The sequence below is a fragment of the Cordyceps fumosorosea genome (assembly GCF_001636725.1).
Source record: "Cordyceps fumosorosea ARSEF 2679 chromosome Unknown scaffold_17, whole genome shotgun sequence".
NCBI lineage: Eukaryota > Fungi > Ascomycota > Sordariomycetes > Hypocreales > Cordycipitaceae > Cordyceps > Cordyceps fumosorosea.
The window spans coordinates 97,837-115,831 of record NW_017387317.1 but is presented as its reverse complement, the minus strand read 5'-3'; the positions used below and the strand labels follow the sequence as shown (position 1 = coordinate 115,831).

The following is a 17,995-nucleotide window of genomic DNA, read 5'->3' as shown; positions in this document are numbered from 1 at the left end:
GAGATGATGGTCCTATGTACGGATAATAGAAAAGAGGATCCCAAAGCACACCAGCATTAACCAAGAAGAAACGCAACGCAACACCACCCGAGGGAATAAATTTTTTTTTCTTCTTTTGCGTTTTGATTAATTGCTCTCGTATTTGCCGCTGACGAGCTTCTGCGTCAGGGGCACGTCGACCCAGCAGCTGTTTGGCGTGTCCGGCGCGGCGTCGGCGTCAGCAAAGGGGTCGCTCGCGGCGGCTGAGGCCGCGACTTCCTTGCCCTTGGCCTCAGTGAGGCGAGCGACCGAGATGCCCGAGGCGGTGGCGACGGGGCCGGACGTGACGAATTCCCAGCGGGCCTCGACGCGGCCGGGTCGGGGCTCCGCGCCTTCGGCCCCCAGAACGCGGCAGACGATCTTGTGGGCGGCGGCGGTAGCAGCCTCGTCGGAGCCGGCTTCGGGGAGGACGACGTCGCCGAGGCGCCAGTAGACGAGGTGCCTGTCCTTGAGGTGTGTACCGCTGGGCTTGGTCTGGGCGCCGACGGCGCGGCCGTCGTAGGTGGCGACAATAACCACATTGTGCAACGTCAGCGGACCGGTGGGCAGCGCACACGCCGGGTTGCGCCGGTACTGCAGCAGCAGGCCGAGCTTGTCGCCCTGGGGCTTCCACGCGGGCTTGAGGAGCAGCGGCACGAAGTCGCTGAGCGCCAGCGGGTTGCCTTCGTCTGCGAAGACGCGGTAGGAAAACGCCGTCGCCGTCCTGGGGATGTGTGACAGCTCGAGCGAGAACTGGTCCGGGTGCTCTATCGACGCGTTTTGCACAAAGATGCGGTTGGGGCCAATCTTTTCTAGACGGGCAAAGTTGTTGATACGGATCGTTTCGTGGGCTAGTTATGGGGTTAATGAGAAGGGGGTTGCTGGCTTGAATTTGGTAGGAAATGCTTACTCTTGTCGTTGGAGTCGTTGCTATTGTAGGCAAAGGCAATCTCGCCCGCAATGGCAACATTCTTGATTTCGCCTTCTTCGAACTGGGCCGACACCGTTTCGATTATGGATGAGTTGAGGCCAGGGCTGCTCATCTCAGGGTGCTTGATGTGAGCAAAGTTGCCGAGCGAGGTGCCCGACCGGACGGACTGCGAATCCGAGACGCCCGCGATGCTGGGCTCCGAGGTTAGCGTCGAACCCAAGGTGGTGGGCTTGGGCGTTGGGAGGGAGGCGAGCGAGCTGTCAGAGAGCGCGTCGGGCAGACCGCCCGCCGGGTTGTAAATAGTATTCCTAACGTCCCGGCGGCCGCGAACGGTGCGCGAGCGCTGGGCGGTCGGGAGCTTGAGGGTGTTGGCAACGCTGGAGAGGGCCGCCTCCTTCTCGTCGGGATCTTCCTCAGAGATGGGTTGGTTCTGGATGCTCAGCTTGAATGGCTGTTCTGAATCATCGCTGGCAGCTTCTCGTTGCGCCTCGCTGATGGGGTCGTGCATGGGCGCCCTGACGCTGAAGCCCTCCGCATCCTTTTTCGGTGATGAGGCCTCGCCGGTGGAGGCTTGTGAGGACTCGAAATGGCCGGCTAGAGATCCGTTCGTGCCCGTCGGAATTGGCAGCGCCGGAGCGTCGTCGTCGATATTGGTGAGGCCATTGGGTCTGTCGCCGCCGGTCTTGGGGCGAATGGGTGAGGCGGGCCCATCTTCAGCGAGGGAAGACAGTCTGGTCGATTCGTTGAGGTTACTCGCAGAAGCCCTGGGCGAGATGCCACGGCCACTGCTGCCTAGGCGTCCGAAATTGGTCGCGCCACCCTTCTGAGACCCAAGCTGCCCAAAGCCACCGTGGACACTTTGGCGACGTCGTCCACCGAGGATCGTTCCGAGTCGTCGAAGTTTGGATTCTAGGTGACAGTGACATTAGCTGTGGGCCCCCCCTTGTGTATAGCATGGATGATATTAAGCGGGCAGTGTCAGGTACCTTTTTGAGGTGCTGGGGATTGATCAAAGGAGTCCTCTTCGGGCACTGATTGTGGTACCGATGGCGTAGGGGTAATGTTATTGTTCATAGTGTTTTCGCGACTGACAGCTGCTGGCGTGCCCGGAGCCTGGGAAGCATTATTCGCGCCAACTCCGACGGAGGAGCGCCGTGTCGAGCTTCTAGTGGGAGCCAGTGGCCGGTCGCCAATAGTGCCTTGAACGAAGCCCCGAATCTCTGACTCTGTCTCAATCTCGATGGTGACGGCAAGCGTCTCTCCGGCGATGGTCTGTGTCCGTTGCGCCTGGTCGGACTCGTGGGTCTGGTATTGCGTAAGGGCGTCGCGTAGCTGATTGACACGCGACTCGTCGAGAGCCTGGAGCGTCTCAAAGACGAAGGGAGCCTGAGAATCCCACTCCTGCTGGGCCGACTCGAGTCTCATAGAAGCGGCATCGATTTTCTGGGCGCTCGTCTTGCCGCCCTTCTTATTGAGCTTGTCGGCCTTGTCGCGGGCGTCTTCGAGGTCCTTGCCGAGATTGGTCAGGTTGGAAGAGATTGTTTGCATGTTCTGTACGTCGTTTCGCTGCGGGAAGGCGCGTAGAGGCAGTTCAACATCCCGCTCGATGCCGTCCGCGAATTGGTGGTGAGACGCGGCGATGCGCTCGACGGCGCCGAGGATGCGAGCCCATGGCGTTTGAAAGACGCTGCACCGGTGGAATTAGCATGGGAGTAATGTGAGATTAAAAAAAAAGCCAACCAGGGAGCGCTATGGCGACATACCCGAGCTCTGACTGCGCATTGGGGACTCTAAACTGGGCGAGCTTGCGCAGGCCTGCGACATATTGATCTTCGATGCGACGGCGTTCCTAGATGAGTGGATCAGTCAGTTAGCAACCAGAGAGACGAGATCAGCTCGCAATCTCAACGGGTGAAGTGCATCAAAGTAATTGGGCTTGCATTGGTAATGTCGTACCTGAAGCCAGTCGGCGATTTCGTTGTTTATCTTGCCGATGCGCTTGACCCGGTCGTTGAGGAGCTGCGCGGCCTGATTCGGCTGGAGATGCGGCTAAAGCACCAGTCAGTTACACAAGCTAAAAATCATGGCGCCCTCCCTCAAAAGCCATTGTCCTAGGGCATGGCAGCCGGGAGGAAAGCCAGCAGACGCACCAGCATGGCCGGGTACTCGGCCCTGGCGAGGTCATCCATTGCGGGGGGAGGGATTGCGTTGGCTGCAGCGCTCGGCGGCGGCGGGAATACGGATACTCGGTAGCTCTACAGACGAGGGAGACGGCTCGAGGACGATGAGAAGAGTGAGGAAAAGGAGACGCGGTTGTGGGAGGGTGGCGATGCCCACGGAAAACACAGAGGATGGGGTTTCTGGCTGGGTCGTTAGTAGTTAGAGTGGCTGTCTTGGTCATGACGAAGTCTGGGGAGGGCGAGAGGGAGCTCTTTGGGGATGAGGCTAGTAATTGTGGGGCAAGTGTTCGTTGCTGGTGAGCTGTTGTCGTTGTGAAGCCACAGCGGGCCACAGTGGACTACAGTGGACTTTTGGCCTCATTACAGCGGGCAGCGACGAGCTTCAGCGTGTTCTGGACCATCTGCAGCCAAGCGGCTCGCAGCCACACCAACTCAGCGTGAGACTGCGGGAAGTAAGTTCCAGTCCAGAAACGAAGCATCAAAAAAAAAAAAGAAAGAATTTAAGATGTACATTAAATGTCAGAAAATGCAAATCAAAGCATACAATTTTCTGGAAATTAGTTACCGTTATTTCGATTCGTAGACCTCCAATCCTCTCGACATTCTTGCTCATCTTCTCCACTGCTGCTCCTGGTGGAACTCCATCACCAGATCGTGACACCTTCATCACACAACCATGGCCGCCACTCAACACGATTGGCATTCCGCCGTCTCACTCACTGATCGCTATGACACTGTGAGATCCATGTAAGCCCGTTCCCATCTACCGTGCTACTACACACAGCCCGGCCAACCAACAAGCCCCTTCAGCCAAGGAGCACTGCCCGATGGCTCCATCACCACCGCCATGGCCATTGAGCAGGCCGCATACACAGATTCAACGTCCTTGGTAACTGACCACCCCTAAGAAGCTCCGCCATTGTATCAAAGCTTATGTGCTCATCGTGGATCTGCCACAGGAAGAATATACAGCCGCGTGTAGCTCAGCCACAAGCGCCAAAGCCGCCTCAACAGACGCCGCCGCTATGGAAACGCCCAGCGGCGACACGCGCATAGGCTCATACGCCAACTGCACCCCCATCGCCGAGGGCGTCACTTCCACCGTCTACCGCTCCGCGGACGGCGCGACCGCCCTCAAGGTCATCACCGCGCACCACCCGCTGCCGCCCCACGACCCCCAGCGCGAGGTCCGCGTGCTGCGGCTGCTGGCAGGCTCGCCGCGCACCGTCCCGCTGCTCGACGCCTTCCGCGACCAGTCCCAGCAGCAGGTCCTCGCCTTCCCGTACAAGCCGCTGACCCTCGAGGCGCTGCTTCTCGACACCAAGGCGGCGGCCCTGTCGCCGGCGCAGGTCCGGTCCATCTTCGGCGACGTGCTGCGCGGGCTCGCGCACGTCCACGAGCAGGGCATCGTGCACCGCGACGTGAAGCCCTCCGCCATCCTGCTGGAAGGCCCGTCCGGGCCCGCGTACCTGTCCGACTTTGGCACGGCGTGGCACCCGACGCTGTCGGCGGGCGCGGAGCCCGCGGCCGCCAAGATCCTAGACATCGGGACGGGGCCGTACCGCGCGCCGGAGGTGCTGTTCGTCAACAGGGCGTACGGCGCGGAGGTGGACGTCTGGGCGCTCGGCGTGATGCTGGCCGAGTGCGTGATGGCGCCGCCCCGACCGCCGTTCGAGTCGCGCCCAGCGCACGAGGACGGCAGCCAGCTCGGGCTCATCCTAAGCATCTTCAAGACGATGGGCACGCCGACGCCGGAGACGTGGCCGGAGGCGGAGGGGTTTCAGGTGTCGCCGTTTGAGATGTGGACGGTGTTCCCGCGGAGGTCTTGGCAGGAGATACTGCCTACCGTGGACCAGGACTGGCGGGATGTGATCGCGGCCGCGGTGCGGTACAGCAACCGCGCGACGGCTCAAGAGGTACGTGATTGACAGACCCCTACACCGGTCACAAAACGAGAATCTAACAAATCGCAGCTTTTGCAATACAAATGCATTCTATGATATATTGCCATAAATTATGTTTCCCGTGTAATTCTATCTATCGCAATACCCAAACCGAATTCACTGCCTCCTCTTTTGCGAGTCTGCGCCCAAGTAATCGATAGGATTTCTGCACAGCGGACACGTGTTTTGGTTGCTGGTTTGGAACCACTTGTACAAGCATGTCCTGTGAAAGAGGTTCTTGCACGTCGTGCAGCGCTTGTCTGGCATGCGCTTGTCCGTCGAGATGATGCTGTAGCAGATGGCACACTCGGACTGGCCCCGGAGCGCGCCGACAATGTTGCGCTTGAAGACCTGCAGTCCATCGATGATGCTGCCGTTGGAGAAGGTGATGACGACCTGCGTCGTCATGATCCAGCTCTGCCACTTGCGGTCCGTCACGGCCACGCGGTTCAGGCTGGCCACCGTCACACCCTCGATTGGGTAGCTGGCTGGCACCTTGATGACGATCGAGGCCAGCGCCTCGTCCACCTCATAGCCTGCCGTCACCTCGCGCGCGGGCTTGGAAACTCTAACCTGCAGTTCCTGTTCGTCCGCCGAGGGCGGCTCCTGCGCCTCTGCCCACTTCTGCACGTCGTCGAGGTTGTCGCCGATGATCAGCGGCGAGTAGTACTTGGTTGTCCAAGCCTCGACGGCGATGCGCGTCTGCTTAGAGCGGCAGTCAAGGTACCACGTGCGGAACAGCCCAGGGGTGTACTTGAGCACCAAGTAGTAGATATGAACCAGGAGCCACTGCATACTCCTCTCCTCTGTGTCCGCATCTGCCAGCTTGACATCATAGTCGTAGATGTGCTCTGACAAGAGTCCCTCCTTATCTAGGTTCAAGGCATGTGCAGCCGAGTGGCCGAGCACATCAAACGTAAAGTCCAGCAATGGGCTGACAGAATTGTCCGTCTTTAAATTCTCGGTAAAGTCGGCCCGAACTTTAAATGATGCCCCGGAGAAGGCGTCAAAGACGAGCTTCCAGGACAGCAGATAGCATCGAATGGCTAGCGGAAACTGGGCAAGACTCTCGTCGGAGTAGCTGTCCAGCGTTGGGGCGTCTAGTAACAATGACACAAGCTCATCCGGCAGTCGAGCGTCTGTCTTATCCAAAAGAATGTCAACAGATGCCTGTTCCTGCTGCGAGGGGATCGCTCGGTGCAGCAGGCCAAAAGCGGCGGTTTGAACATCTCGCGATTCCGAAGCCATCAAAGCGTAGATATCGCCCAGGTCAGGAGTTTGGCGCACCGAAATCTTTTCAACCTCTCTTGATAGGACAGCCGTCACGATTTCTGCCGCAGGGGAATTTGTGTCGCGGAGGAGCTTCAGGGCCTCTACCAGTGCTGATGGCCTGTCGCTGGTGAATTCTTTGAGCGCATCTTCTAAGTCGTCGTTTGGCTCGGAGATGGTTTCAAGAACCCGTACCAGTTTTAGTGAAGCGTGCACCAGTGGCAACATATCGTCGACTTTATATTCGCATTCGTTGCGCCACGTGTCAAGGCAAAACGTAAGCGTCTTCTCCCAATATGAGCCGTATACGCCCTTCATGCAGGGTAGTAAGCTACTGAGAGCGCGGCATATCTCAGTGGAGGTCTCTGCGTCTATGAGCTCTGGTTCTTCGAGCCAGCTCGTAATCTGACGTACAGCGAATACGATACGGGTGTTCATGGCAGGTAGCCCTCCGATTTCGTATAGGCGGGAGCAGAGCGTAAGAAGTGACAATGTTGACTTTGTTTTTTCGCCATCAACAGCCGCGCCGGCCACGTCACTTATTAGCCGGTTGCAAAAGTTGTTGATTTGCTTCGACGCCTGCAGCGGCTCGCCAAACCCTGCAAGAATGGCGGCGCTGACAAGAACGGTGTTGGGGGTCGATTTGAGATATTCTGCTTTGACAAAGTGTTCTTCTAGAGAGGAAGACCAGCCTTGCGCCTCTGCGGTTGCCTGAAGAAGCTCGCTGAGCGCCCGGGCACTGTAAACAGCAGAAGCCGAGAGCGACTTTGACTGCTGAATTAGAAGGCCTGATAGCTCGCGAATAATTTCTGTTTCCGAGCTTCCCTGGCCATTTACCCACCATTCCTTCTCTGCCGTGTACTTGTTCAGAAATGATCGTAGAGAGGTGATGACGGTGTCTGCTTCGCGCATGCTTTCTTCAACCTCAAGATCGGCAAAGATTCCATGCGTATCACTAAGCGTGATTTGATCTGAGATGAGCTGCACGGTAATGCACTGGAGATACAGCAGCTCAACCAAGAACTGCGAAGGGAGTTTAGAGAGATCAATCCCGTCGGTGGTTAACAGTGACAAGTAAATCGCCATTCTTGCAGGGATAGAGCGCCCTCTTCGATCACGGGGCACGCGAAGGGTGTTCTTGGGAACATTGGACGATGAGTTGGACAAGATAGTAGCACCTCCGATGGGGCTAGTTATGGAGAGAATCGGGTTGATGTGTGCTTGAAAAAAGGGCTTCAGCTGCTCCATCCAAATATTGGTGCTTGGCAGCAAATCTTCCAGAGGTACATCAGCGGAGCTTGCTTCTTTCGCTTGCTTGACCAGAGTTTCAATGCTGTAACCCCGTTAGATGAAAATCTTTCATTACTTACTGGCGCAGCTACTTACTCGAGGGATTGAGGCGTTGCACGTTCAAGATTAGACAGGATAATGCTCACTGTGGGTAACTTGCCATCAGTATGCTGATCCATGAGAGCTCGGACTTTGGCCGCTTTGCCAGCAACAGAGACGTGTCCGTCGAGTTCTGACAAGCCAAGCAAGACGGTGACGAGCGAAGTGTGGAGGTCGTCGTCTTCGGACAGTATCTTCGGACTTCCACTAGCGATAATAGCCAAGACATCGAGAGGCTCATTAGAAGGCTTTTGCTGCAGCATGGAAACAGCATGTCGGGCGAGGGTCAGCAGGTTATCGTGAGAAAAGGTGCCAGAGCTCACGGCCGCCGCCAAGAGACTCCTGCTGCCGCCGGCACCGTCCGTAGCTGCGGTGGCCTGCTCCAAGATGCGAGTTTGTACAGCTTGGTGAGACAGCGCAAAATCCGAGGCAGCCTTCTGGGAGATCAAGCCAGCCAAAACCTCGTTGGCTTTCTCGCTTGCAGGGAGTGACATTGTCTCTGACACCCAGGCTCTCCAAGTGGACCTGTATAGCGTGCTGAGTCTATCGATGGATGAACACAAATCTAAGCAAGCCAAAAGTATCGGGGCCGAAGAAGACTCGACCAACTTGTCCATGTAGTCTTCTGCTGCGGCGAGCAGGAAGTTGGAAACGCGGACGCCAGCATCGCCTGAGAATAGATGGGGTACAGAGCGGAGCGCTTGCTCCAAGGTCTTTGCAGCACCAAATGGCTTCATGTTCCGGCTTTCAAGCAGAGATATGCATTGGGAAATGATGGTAAGAGAAGGCTGGTCTGCCAACTCTGACAAGTTGTCCGTCTTGGAACGTTGGTGTAGTTCCTTGACAAGCTGAAACCAACGACGACCCTCCTCTCCGACCTTCTCCTGGGAATTTTGGTGTTCTTTTGAAACGCTGGGAAGAGAGCCCGAGAGATGCGTGCAAAAGGTAGTGCTGAGTTTAGTGAGCTCCTCTTCCATGATGGAGGCAACAGCAGGAGACGAGCCTACCAGGGCGCGGTAGATGTAGCCCAAAGTAGCCAGGTCAATAGATAAAGGGCGGCTTGCGGGAGGAAATAGAAAGTTCTCGAAGAGAGGGAAAGTGTGTTCTTTGGCCAGTTTGCATGCATCATTTTCGTTCAGTGATTTGAGCGCTCGTTGAGCAGCATTGGAATAACATTTCCAACCAAGATGTGCGTTGGCACGAGGCTCTTCTCGATATTCAATACCAGAGCGGAGCGATTTCAGCAAATCGGATTCTGATTCCATAGTGACAGTACTGCGCGGCAATAGAGATAAAAGGGTATCTAGGGATTCCCAGTAGCTTGCCCGACTACCCTGCGAGCCCTTGGTAATGAAGGCACGTAGTCGTGCCGTGGGGGGCTTTTTGCTTTTGGCAGAAGCTTCCCAGATATCCGGGTGGCTTTGAGTGAGTTTCGCAAGAGCGAGGAGGTACTCTTCAGCGGACCCAGTTTGTGTAGTTTTGAGTCCACCTGTTATCATGGCCTGCCTGCACTCGACGGAGTCTGCATAGGGAAGTTTGCGATTGAGACACAGGATGAGAAGTTGGCAAGTACTTCTTCGCACTGATGGATCGGCGAGGGTGATGCTCTTCCAGACAGAGTCGCTAGCAAAGTACTCGTCATAGCTGTCCCGGCAGCGGGTCATATCAGAATCCTCCATTCGCTGAAGGAGCCTCAAGATTAGCGATAGGCTCGCGTTGATAACGCGGAAGTACTTGGCCTCGGCATCTTCTTTAGTTGTGGAGCGCTCATCACTCAAGATATCCTGGGTCTCCTGAATAGCCTCAAGCGCAAAGGCCAGGATCTGAGGCTGACACTTCTTCCAAAAGGCATCTGCCTTTTCGGGGCTAGTGAGGAAAGAGCCGAGGCCGTCGCTGGCAGCCCGAGATACGGCGCGATCGCGGTCGTAGAGACCAGCAAGCCATGCACCGACAATCTTGGGGATATGTCGTTCCATACGCTTACGCGCCGACTTCATCAGCTCGAGCTGTAAGTGGTGGGACTGCTCCCTGACGCGACGGGCATTATCAATGGATGCACGCGGATACAATTGCGTCTAGCTATGGTCAGATATTTACGCCACGATCCTACGCGGCAATGTGTAGACGACATGGGGAAGTTGTCTTACCCAGATATCAAGAATGGCGTCTTCTACCCCGCCATCCTTGTCGTGGGGCTGGGCCTGGACGTAGGCTAGCAGGTCATCAAGCGCCTTTGTCTTTGTTGTGCTGTCCTTTTTCAGTACGTTCTTGAGAGAGACGACTATATTAGGGTCCGCGATGGCAGCAAAGGAGGGCGGTTCAGCGAGATACGAGAGGGAGCTGCCGGAGCCCTGCCCGCCAAAGCCTGCGAAGCCGGTACCTGGGGCTGGGCGGCTGCCGCCAGCAGATCGTCCTTGGCCACGCTTCATGGTACAGTATGGCCTCGCGCGTGGTGTCCGGTGAAGTGTCGCGAGGATCAAGCGGCGTTGAAGGCGGGCGGCAGCTGAAGCTGGCGTGTCTTTAAAGGATTTTGTGATGCGGCTCAGTGACGTCTGGCACAGGCAGGTTGAGGCGTGTCTGTACCAGTAGAAAGTAGAAGAATTGTTAAGAGTGGGCCCTTGTCTGGATGGAGTCATACCGACAGCCAGGCTGACTGGAATATTGATGGTGAGGTTTTTCACCTGCCTGTATATAGATTGAAGAGAAAGACGAACGATTTGGATAGATTCAAGTTGACTACTCATACAATTTCTAGAAATACTGGGGTTTTCTCATTAACAAATCATGAAAACGGGTGGTGCTCTCGAGCACCACCATAGTACAACGGACTTCGACGCAGACGGGACCGTTAAAATCTTCGAATTGTATAGTTTCGAAAAATGAATCAACTTTTTTTTTTGAAACTCATATTTTGCCTGTTAGTTTTGTTGCGTTGTGTATAGTTTCACCTTCTCTAGGTCCTACTTTCTACCTAGCCTGTACGTACATATGATAGTCACAGCTCGAAACAATGCACACTATTAAGTACCTATATATACAAATCGGCCGTTATTTACGTTGAAGCCAGCGTAAAACCAACTGACAATTGCATTTGGATTTTTTCCTTGTTGTCAGTCCTTCAAGGATTTGTCGACAGAGACAAGGCATACCGGGTGGTCCCGCTTAGTTGCAACGATGCATTGCCCAGTCGTTGCAAACGGACATCACCAACCATCCTTTTCCATCAAACACGAGCACGAAGCATTGCGAATCACTTAAAGCATCCAGCCAGCTACCCAAATCTCGTCCATCATGGCGCTTATATTGAACGGCCGGGGACATGGCATGTTTGCGATTTAGCAGCGCCCAACGGAACTCGGTAGGATCTGCCCCCCTGTCTATCAACACATCCCTCCAGAAAGACGCCGACGGACTTGGCGGCGATGAAAGAGCCGTCATACCACGCAACAAACTAGCTTATTATACTCTCCGTACAGGGTGTTGCCAAGATTGCCCTCGCATGCGCCGGCATCTTCCGCCGCGTGAGCGGACCCGATCCATCTCCATGGCCGCACTCAAGGGAGGACGCTCCACGCGCACACGCGGCACCTCGTATCACTTCATCAATCGGCAGCTATCGAGAGTTTGCTGCGGGACGGCGTCCAGGCTGTGCTGCTGCCAAATTTAGATCGGCCACCAATACCATGACAGCGACAACGGACACTTCCCTGCCTGGCGATCAGTAATCACTCCAAGGAAGACTTTGTCTGCACATGAGCTGCAAGCTGCAAAGCACATCCTCGACTCGATTGCTGCTACATATGCAGCATTGAACCAACCCCTCGCGACAAGCCTCCTCATCTACTCTGCCCTTCAAGGATAGGACGGAACCTCCAGCCGAACGCCTTCTACCCCCTTGTCTCGCTCGACCGCCCCGGCCAGGAACGCTCCAGTCAGACCCTGCGCTGCGCTAAAGTCCGCCCTCTTGTTCCAGAGTTGTGGAGGCCCCTGTATCCGCTGGAGTGCCAGCTGCTGTCCAGAATACCAGATACGAAAGCCCTGTCTGCCGCTCGATCCCCGCGCCCATCCATCCATCGATCGCGTCTCTTCTCTCTTGTTTCTTCATCCTCGCCATCTCTTCAACCATCCTCTATGGTCCTTACGCGCCCTCTTCGCGACTGATCGACCAGCCGCGGCAATGTCGACTTCGATTACCACGACGCTCGCTTCGCTAACGCCAACGGCCGTGTCCACCACGCCGCTTCTAAATGGCACCAACTTCACAACGGGCGCCAACGCCACGGCCAATTTAACGGTTCTCGTCCTCCCCCAGCTCACGACGCAGTTTGTGCCGCCATCGCAATGCACCCCGGTTAAGAACTGGACTGCGGCCACGGTCTCGTACACACTTGGCGATAGCGAGGGAAACACCACATATCCGCAAATTCTGGTGCCCGTCACCAATGCCCAGTACTCCGCGTGCCAACCGTCTGGCTGGAACAATATTAACAGCAGCTACTTGTTTAGCTACAGCAAAGCCGTTTGCCCCAGCGGCTACAACTACAACCAGCTCTCCGATTTATTCAACAACCAGCCCAATACAGAAACTATTCGCACCACAGCCTACTGCTGCCCGAGGTAAGGAATGAGAGCTTGCTACATCCTACTGGCATATGCTAATGCGCACATCCGCAGCGGCTTCTCGTACTCCATGTTTTACGAAAGGGATATTATCGGAATATCCGGGGGTAACTGCATGAAAACGATCACGTTGACTCCTACTACGGCGCAAACCACGCCTACGACGACAGCCACCGACTCCTCAACCGCCCGCTCTGCCTCTGTGTCAGCGACAACCAAATCAGCCTCGATTGCAGCCAGGAATGCCACAAGCTCCCCACCACTCACGCCAGGACCCTCAGTAGTGACAATGTTTTACCAACCCTGGTTTATCGAGTGGGAAAAGAAGGATGCCTCTGAACTTTCACCGTCACCGCCGGTCGTGTCTGTGCAGTATCCAGTCAAGACCTGGGAACCAGGCACGGAAATCGACCCTAGCCTGACCAGAAAGCAAACCAACCCCGATGCGCTGGATAAAGGCTTGGGACAGATAATTGGCATCGTGGTTGGCTGCATCGCTGCCGCATTCGCCGGCATTTCTGCCGTCGCGCTCTGGTTCTGTGTTCGATCCCGGCGGAAAGAGCGACAGGCGTTTGAACGCGAAGAGCATCAGCTCCAAGAGCAAAGACTGCAACGTATTGGTGAATACCAAAGATCGCGATCGCCCACTGATGACGAGCCGCTACCCGTCTACGTCAAAGCGCGCGAGCAAGACAAAGCTACTGTCGCCGGCGTGGCGGTGCCTCCATATAAGGAACGCCCGAGCTCGGAGAGTTCACGGCACAGCCACCAGCAAGACTATCAAAATACATCTGAAGGTCGCAACGACATACATCAAGACACTGATGGACTAACAATACACGACCAACACACACTCGAGCATTCAGCACCAAACAACAGCACACAGGCACACAGTGGCGGGAACCGACGGCATTAATGAGAGATGAGGCAGAGACAGCTAGCGTCATGCGCGACAACGTGTATCGGACAACGAGCAACTAATACCATTGGATCAGGAAATAGCGAATTGAATTTTTACTTTCTTTTGACAACCGCCGGATGTCATCTTTTCCGCGTCTGGGAACATGCTTTTTTTCTATGTACACGTGCATCATTAGTCATGGCTCTTCTATCTGCATATACATTTATGCTGCTTAATCGTGAGTTTATGCTTCTGTTGTTTCTGAAACTCCCATCAGCGCCGCGCCCCTCGCCAGCTCCCTCTCCAGGTCCTCCAGCTTGGACTGGACTGACGGCGGGTGGCGTTGGTATGTGAACAGGGCGACGAGCAGCGATGCAACAGACACGCCGACACAAACGTACATGTCCACGCGAAAGGCGTCGATAAAGGCTTGGCGGGCGACTAGTTGCTGCTTGGGCCCGAACTGGAGGAGAATGAGCGGCGAGCGGTAGAAGCTGGCGAGCTGGTCGGGCGTGAGGCTGTCCTGCAGCCCGCTTTGGATCTTGGCAATGAGCACGATGATGCTGATGGCGACGCCGAGGCTGCCGCCAAAGACGCGCATCTGCGCGATGATACCCTGCGAGATGGCTGCATGCATGCGCATCAGTCAGCAACTGCGGCGGGCATTTTCGTGAGAGGGAGTCTAGCGCGGGGATAACGTACCGTGATCTTCAAAGTCGGACTGCAAGACGGCGAGGAAGGTGGTGCTGGAGATTTTGAGGCCGATGCCGACGCCAAGGACGGCCTCAAGGCCCCATTGCCACGCGGGCGGCTCGGCTTTATCGGGAAGGCCAGAGAGGACGCCTGAGGAAATGGCGAGGATGGCGCTGGCGGCGACCAACACGGGGAAGGTGTTGTTGCGGCGGAGGGAGAGGGCGCCGCCGAGGGCACAGCCAAACGCGCCGCCGCCCATCATGGGGAGGAGCAGAGCACCGGCTTTCACAGGCCCGTATAGGTTGACGATTTGAGAGCGGAGGGGGATGTTGATGATGGCTAGGAGGAGGACGAACCCGGAGAGGAACGTGTCACTTCATCGAGGGATTGTTAAGTTAGCCTTTCCCTTATTTCGGGCCACCCTTAGAAGCGAGAAAGGAGGAAACTTACAAGATAGCGGCGAGCATAACGCGGCTAGTGAGGATGTGAAAGGGTAGCTGGGGCCGAATGTGGCGCAGGCGGACGTCGCGCGCGAGCTGGCGCTGCCAGACGACGAGGCCGACCCAGCACAGGCCGCCGATGACGAGCACGCTGATGGTTGTTGCGCTGCGCCAGGCGTAGTCTTGGATCGCGGCCTGGTTGATGATGAAGACGGGCAGGACGGTGGCGCTGAGGATGAGGACGGCACCGAGGTAGTCGAGGCGACGCATGCTAATCTTGACGAAGAGCTGGTAGTCCTTGGGCCAGAGGATGAGGAGCAGCACGCCAGGGACGAACGCGCAGGGTGCGCTTGATCATCGCTGTCAGCAGTCTTCTCTTCCTTTCGTTGATGAAGGGGAGATGGGGGCGTGGAGTGCAAAACGTACTTGATCCAGAAGACGTAGCGCCAGCCGACGTACGTCGTTAGCAGGCCACCGATGACGGGCCCGCAGACGCCGGCCAGGGCGACAATGACGCCGAGGGCGGACGTGACGAGGACGACGCGTGAGGGCGGGCTCAGCTCCGGGTAGGTGATCATGGCCATGGCGTAGAGTCCGGCGCCGCCGACGCCCTGCGCGGCGCGGAAGCCGATGAGCTGGTCGAGGCTGGCGGCGGCGGCGCAGCCCATGGAGGCGGCAAGGAAGACGGCGAAGGAAGCGCAGGCGACCGTCTTGCGGCCGAGCGCGTCGGAGAGCCGGGCCATGGCGACAGCAAAGCCTGAACGCGGGTGGGTGTGTCAGTAACTACATGGGGATGTCCAAGAGCAAGGAGGAGGAGGGAGGAACGGACCGACTTCGGTGAGGGTATAGGCGAGGACGACCCAGGACGAGGTTCGAAAGTCTTGAAACTCGGCGGAGATGTCGACGAGCATGGTGGCGACGACGGTGGCGTCGAGCAGCGAGAGGAACAGACCCATGCCGATGCTGTAGAGGGCAAGTCAGCCATGAACAAGGTAACAAGGGGAGTGCGCGGGTTACCATGCGAATATCACGGCGAGTCGCCAACCGGCAATGGGCTTCTTGCGACGCAGAACGATGGCGCCGCGGTCATCCGGCGTGCTTCCCACGGTGCTGCTGCCATGATCGACGGAAGGCGAACCATCACCGCCGCCGCGGCAGCCGTTATCAAGCGCCGTGTCCGCGGATGCGGAGCACATGCTCTTGACCTCGTCGCTCATGGCGAGGTGGAAGGCGCTTTATTTAGCTGGGTTTCGCTTTGTGCTCTCTCTTTTGACGCGATTCGGGGAAGGGTCGCTCTTTTTTTTTTTTTTGTTGGTCTCTGTATTGTCTTATAGTAGCGGCTGAGACGAACGCAATCTCCAAGATCTCACACCGTTCCGTCGCATTGAGTTAGCGGGGATTGGTTTGCGGCTCAATGCAATTTGTTTTGGGATTGACTTGACGAAATTGGATATCGGTCAAGACGAAAGTGGTCGAAGGATTATATCTGACAAATAAACGGCACAGGTCATTGACGTAGCCTTGCCCATGGTTTCCTTCTCGGGGTGATGAAGAATCCCGTTGTGCGGCCCCAGATCAGCACCAGGTCGATCACATCGCAACGCTAGCTACTGGGTAGCCAGCTTTGTTCCGCGTACTTGCATTTGGCGCGGTTTTTGCTTTTCGCCTGGTTATATTCGCACGAGTCGAACTGTTCTATATAGCCTATTGTAGAGGTGTTACCCCGCTCGCCGTGCGTCTGGTTTGGGGGACATGTCCATTGTGTGCATTTGCAGATCCCTTTCTGGGGTTGCGACAGGAGGGAGCCTCGTCTGAGAGTGTGGAGGCCAAACACTGTATGCTGCGGATCAGATTGTTTCTGTTCTACCCGCACTCTATCAAGACAAATTGGCTTGCAAAGCTCTGCAAGGATAAAATCGTACAATGGTAGTCGCAACGTTTCTCAGAACCATGATTCATATTAGTCGTTGAACACCGCTGTCTCGAGATTCATAGCGTTGACCAGCATCACACAGTGCGCACACGGTGTCTATCTTCTCGACAATGCACTGTACGAGACCACTTTTGACAGCGGACATGTCACCCCCGGAATCTGGGGGATCCGTCCAGAAAAGATGGGCAAAATGGCGGGGAAAGGCTGTGGGTGCCGAGGGAGCACTTGGGCATTGACTCCAGGTAATAAGGGCGGGTGGTAGAATTTAGCATGAGATTGTCCACGCTCCGTGGTGGCTGGGGCCCTGTCGGCCGAGGCATCGCACCAGTTTCCCCTCACTGATCAATCAACGACGGTTGTGGCGTCCGCGGCTGCTGACTGACAGGCAAGGAGTCTGTCAAGGGCCCGAAGCCCGACACACAAGGAGCGACGGTGAGTTTCCCTTTTTGCGATTTTCCTTCCTCTAAGAAACGTGGCAGGACTCATGAAGAGTCTGTGCTGGGGCTCCTGCTATACGTGTAGTCTAACCAGGTTTCAGTCGCAACAGGAACTTGAGTCACGATGAGAAGCTATTAGTAGTTTGTGCTACCGCGTACAGATTCCAATCTTGCTCCTTCCTGTCGGGGCAGCCATACATAAGAGCAACAGTCAGCAGAGAGAGCAGCCTTGACGGCCTTCCATTGGCAGCCGGGATACCCGATGCGGAAGCCGGTTGGGCTTGGAGGAGGCTGCAAGATATGAGACTCTTATATCCGATTTATACAGATTGCCGCGTATTTGTTCTGATGTGAGGCCGCCGTGGTGCATGGCACCAGACTGGGATATGTTGTTTTTGCCAGAGTCTGGGCCTAACTTGGTAGACGTCGAAGCGAACACAGGAGACATCGAACCAGATGCCAACGCCAAAGCTCAGACCCCGTGTAAAATAGAGACGGAAAACTGAAAGATAGCTACGGCCGGAGATCAAGCACGTCAAAGCGAAGTTGGGTCCCTGATTTGTGCGCCCGCTGGGCTCTCTGACGTCATGGGCCGCTCTAGTTGAGCAGTGGAGACGACAGAGACGGCTCCCTTTCGATGTCACTGCAAAACAGGCGTAGGAAAACGTAGCAAGAGGCCCAAGACGTTCAATAGATTAGTAGATCGCATAATGAGATGCAGTCCCCGATCGATTCAAGCTCTTGTGGCAATTCGACAATCGCTAGAATGCAGCGCGCAAAAGGTGCACCTTTGCGGTGTGGCGCCCAGGCACCGTTGCCCATCCGGCCAAGCCACTTGGCGCGTGAGCAGACCTCAGGCAGCGCGGACCAATTTCCATTGAATTTTCTGCAATTCCGCATATTGCACCATCTTCTTCATCACCATCTGAACCATTATTATTGTCTATCTCTGTGCGTGGCCTGATTGTACATGCCCGATCACGTGCACCGGTTGAATCTCATCGTGGGTTTCTTGTCAGTTCAGAAAAGGTACTTAAACGGTACGTCCGTTTCCCAGATGGCAGGGAGGACCCCACTGCAACCTTGCGAGCTGAGCCAATACCAGCGCGACGATAGAAGAACAAGCGGGGACCAAGGGGGCTCTAACAGTGGAGTCGGTACGTCACAGGTGATGGCTCACTGTTCGAAGCCTAACACCCGCTGTAATTTGGCGATTGCTCGCTGCAAGTCGGTGCTTCAGC

The 17,995-nt window shown here is 56.1% G+C and overlaps 5 protein-coding genes across 5 annotated transcripts; 2 read left to right on the top strand and 3 right to left on the bottom strand.

Annotated features, from left to right (window-relative positions):
- Positions 1–126: 126 nt before the first annotated feature.
- Positions 127–3,138, bottom strand: ISF_06479 (Fes/CIP4 domain-containing protein; the record flags this gene model as incomplete). Its single annotated transcript, XM_018850083.1, has 6 exons — positions 127–869; positions 929–1,858; positions 1,936–2,636; positions 2,713–2,798; positions 2,906–2,998; positions 3,100–3,138. 6 exons carry the CDS (start codon positions 3,136–3,138, stop codon positions 127–129), a joined length of 2,592 nt encoding a protein of 863 aa, XP_018702571.1.
- Positions 3,139–4,154: 1,016 nt separating this feature from the next.
- ISF_06478 (Protein kinase-like domain protein) lies at positions 4,155–5,129 on the top strand (the record flags this gene model as incomplete). Its single annotated transcript, XM_018850082.1, has 2 exons — positions 4,155–5,045; positions 5,103–5,129. 2 exons carry the CDS (start codon positions 4,155–4,157, stop codon positions 5,127–5,129), a joined length of 918 nt encoding a protein of 305 aa, XP_018702570.1.
- A 60-nt stretch (positions 5,130–5,189) lies between these two features.
- Positions 5,190–10,159, bottom strand: ISF_06477 (Zinc finger, RING/FYVE/PHD-type; the record flags this gene model as incomplete). Its single annotated transcript, XM_018850081.1, has 3 exons — positions 5,190–7,674; positions 7,728–9,805; positions 9,878–10,159. The coding sequence occupies 3 exons, from the start codon at positions 10,157–10,159 to the stop codon at positions 5,190–5,192; spliced, it is 4,845 nt and encodes a 1,614-aa protein (XP_018702569.1).
- A 1,748-nt stretch (positions 10,160–11,907) lies between these two features.
- ISF_06476 (hypothetical protein) lies at positions 11,908–13,266 on the top strand (the record flags this gene model as incomplete). Its single annotated transcript, XM_018850080.1, has 2 exons — positions 11,908–12,347; positions 12,405–13,266. 2 exons carry the CDS (start codon positions 11,908–11,910, stop codon positions 13,264–13,266), a joined length of 1,302 nt encoding a protein of 433 aa, XP_018702568.1.
- Positions 13,267–13,495: 229 nt separating this feature from the next.
- Positions 13,496–15,601, bottom strand: ISF_06475 (Major facilitator superfamily domain, general substrate transporter; the record flags this gene model as incomplete). The annotated part of the gene is made up of 6 exons (XM_018850079.1): positions 13,496–13,878; positions 13,954–14,318; positions 14,395–14,733; positions 14,811–15,141; positions 15,214–15,347; positions 15,402–15,601. 6 exons carry the CDS (start codon positions 15,599–15,601, stop codon positions 13,496–13,498), a joined length of 1,752 nt encoding a protein of 583 aa, XP_018702567.1.
- Between the last annotated feature and the right edge of the window lie 2,394 nt (positions 15,602–17,995).